The sequence below is a fragment of the Penaeus chinensis genome, chromosome 7 (assembly GCF_019202785.1).
Source record: "Penaeus chinensis breed Huanghai No. 1 chromosome 7, ASM1920278v2, whole genome shotgun sequence".
Lineage (NCBI taxonomy): Eukaryota > Metazoa > Arthropoda > Malacostraca > Decapoda > Penaeidae > Penaeus > Penaeus chinensis.
This window is the reverse complement of record NC_061825.1, coordinates 12,118,969-12,121,468: the sequence shown is the minus strand read 5'-3', so window position 1 is coordinate 12,121,468 and position 2,500 is coordinate 12,118,969. Positions and strand designations below refer to the sequence as shown.

The 2,500-nt window shown below is 37.5% G+C and overlaps 1 protein-coding gene across 1 annotated transcript in view; it reads right to left on the bottom strand.

The window, feature by feature from the left end:
• Positions 1–580: 580 nt before the first annotated feature.
• The window catches only part of LOC125027636 (ovomucoid-like), a 2,553-nt gene continuing 633 nt past the window's right edge, over positions 581–2,500 (bottom strand). Inside the window, exons 2-3 of the mRNA XM_047616804.1 lie at positions 2,107–2,213; positions 581–1,054 (exon numbers count right to left, since the gene is read on the bottom strand). Of these exons, the coding sequence (XP_047472760.1) occupies positions 876–1,054; positions 2,107–2,212 (285 nt within the window). The 5' untranslated portion in view covers position 2,213 and the 3' untranslated portion in view covers positions 581–875. The remainder of the gene's footprint in view (positions 1,055–2,106; positions 2,214–2,500) is intronic.

The window sequence follows — 2,500 nt, the reverse complement described above, 5'->3', positions numbered from 1 at the left end:
CAATTGAGGCAGAGAAATACATAAAAAGTAGAATCACGTCCTGCATGCTCAAAGCTGTTCGCTTGGAGACGAGATATAACTATGGCCTTTCGCGCATAATAATTTCATTTGCAATAGTTTAATCTTTTAGATTTCGGAAAGAATTACGATTCTTATTAATATATATATGTATATATGTATACATATATACATATAGACATATATACATATATATACATATATATACACATATACTACATACATGCATACACACTCACACACACACACACACACACACACACACACACACACACACACATACACACACACACATATATATTTGTACATTTAAACGTATACATACATACATACACCCGGATATATATACACACACACATACACATACACACAAACACACACACACACACACACACACACATACACACACATACACATACACATACACACACACACACACACACATACATGTCTATGTATATCTATCGATCTATATCTATATATCAACGTCTCTATCTGTTTATCAATCTATATCTGTATGTGTAGATATATTTACACATATATATGGGTGCGCGTAAATGACATACTGCCATTTAAAAAAAAGGAACGTTAAGCAGTGACGTTATGAGAAGGACATGACTCATCTGTCGATAAAACCTCATTCATTATACAGTACCTGTTTTATTTGATTTCATACCATACCAATGTTTACGTTGTTGTGCCAGTATTCCTGTTTACATACACACACACACACACCTTATTTTCATATAGAAATAATATCCCCCTACGTTCTTCACCCAGTAGAAACTCACATAGAGCATAATTTCGTTTAATTTTCATCCCAAATATATTTCTTTAACGAGTCGTCCGCAAACGGGTCAGGGTAGATCCTCACAGCGCCCTCTGTACACAAACAAGACGGGCTCATCCTGGTCCGGCGTGTTCATTCTTGTCAGGACGCAGATGTTGTCGTAGGTGATGCCGTCGCTGCCACAAACAGGGGCGTAGATCTTGGCGCAGATATCCTCCTCGATATCTTTCTCCACGAGGTAGTCAACTGGAAAAGAACAATGTCGGAGGAGTGATAAAATTTCGAGAAATATTTTGTTTCTTTAGTAAGCTAGATGGTAAATGTCGTAAATGATACCTCCACTTTAATATGGTGTGCCACATGTATGCTCGCGCGCGAACACACACACACACACACACACACACACACACACACACACACACACACACACACACATATATATATATATATATATATGCATACACACATATATATCTCTGTGTGTATGCGCGTGCGCGTGCGTGTATTACCAGTCCTTGATCTCGATAGTTTTTTTCTGGATTTTACTACTTCCTAACCCTCCATTGAAAATTGGTTGCATCTGTCAGAAACATCAATATTGGAAATTCCATATGAACCGAATGCCTAACAGATATTGTAATGTACATTGAAAACCAGTACTTTTATATTTGTGGGATTTGCCCTGGAATAGATATACACACACGTCTATTTTTTCAGTTACAGAATGTTTTATTTTGTTCATAACTGATATTAACAAGAACAATTTTATTCATACCCGGTTGAGGAAGGAAATCGAGACAACATTGCTTAATATCCACGCTACCACACGAACTCACTTCCCTATTGGAAGTCTTACGAACAGATAACGACTTTCGTGCGAGAACTCAACGGACGCGATCCTCCTGCAATGCTGTATAACGTGGCGTCTGCTTGTACTTGGAACCAAAGTGTTGATCCGTTTCTTGATATTTAAGATGTATAAGGGAAAAAGAGAGATAGGGAGATATAGATAAATGTATGGATGGATAGACGGATAGATAGATAGAGAAAGAGACGATAGAGAGAGAGAGAGAGAGAGAAGAGAGAGAGAGAGAGAGAGAGAGAGAGAGAGAGAGAGAGAGAGAGAGAGAGAGAGAGAGAGAGAGAGAGAGAGAGAGAGAGAGAAAATGAAACAGATAAAAAATCAATGAAAAAAAGCAGAACGGAAGCGACGAAAGGAGATAAAAATATGATACACCGAGACAGGATAAAGAATACAAAACACACCGGAGCACAAACGGGTCTCCCCGCCAACTCACAGTCAGGGAAAGTCTCGATGTCGAAGTTCTCAGTATTTTTCCCGAGACCCAAATATGCCGACAATATTAACAAAAGCAGTGAGAAGAACGGCGACACTGAACTCATCCTGAAAAACAACAGCAAAGAAATAAATTGATGTTAATTTTGAATCAATTACATATATATATATATATAAAATTGTGTGCCTTTCTAATATATATATATATATATATATATATATTCTAGAATAGCACACAATACACAAACTAGATTTATTGAAAATTAGACAACAGTTTCGGAATCCTTCTGGATTCCATTTTCAGGAAAGGGAGAGGAGGGAGTTTAAAAGAGAGAAAGGAGAAGCTACGCAGTGAACACGGGGCAGTGAGGACAGACTATACAAATATGTATATA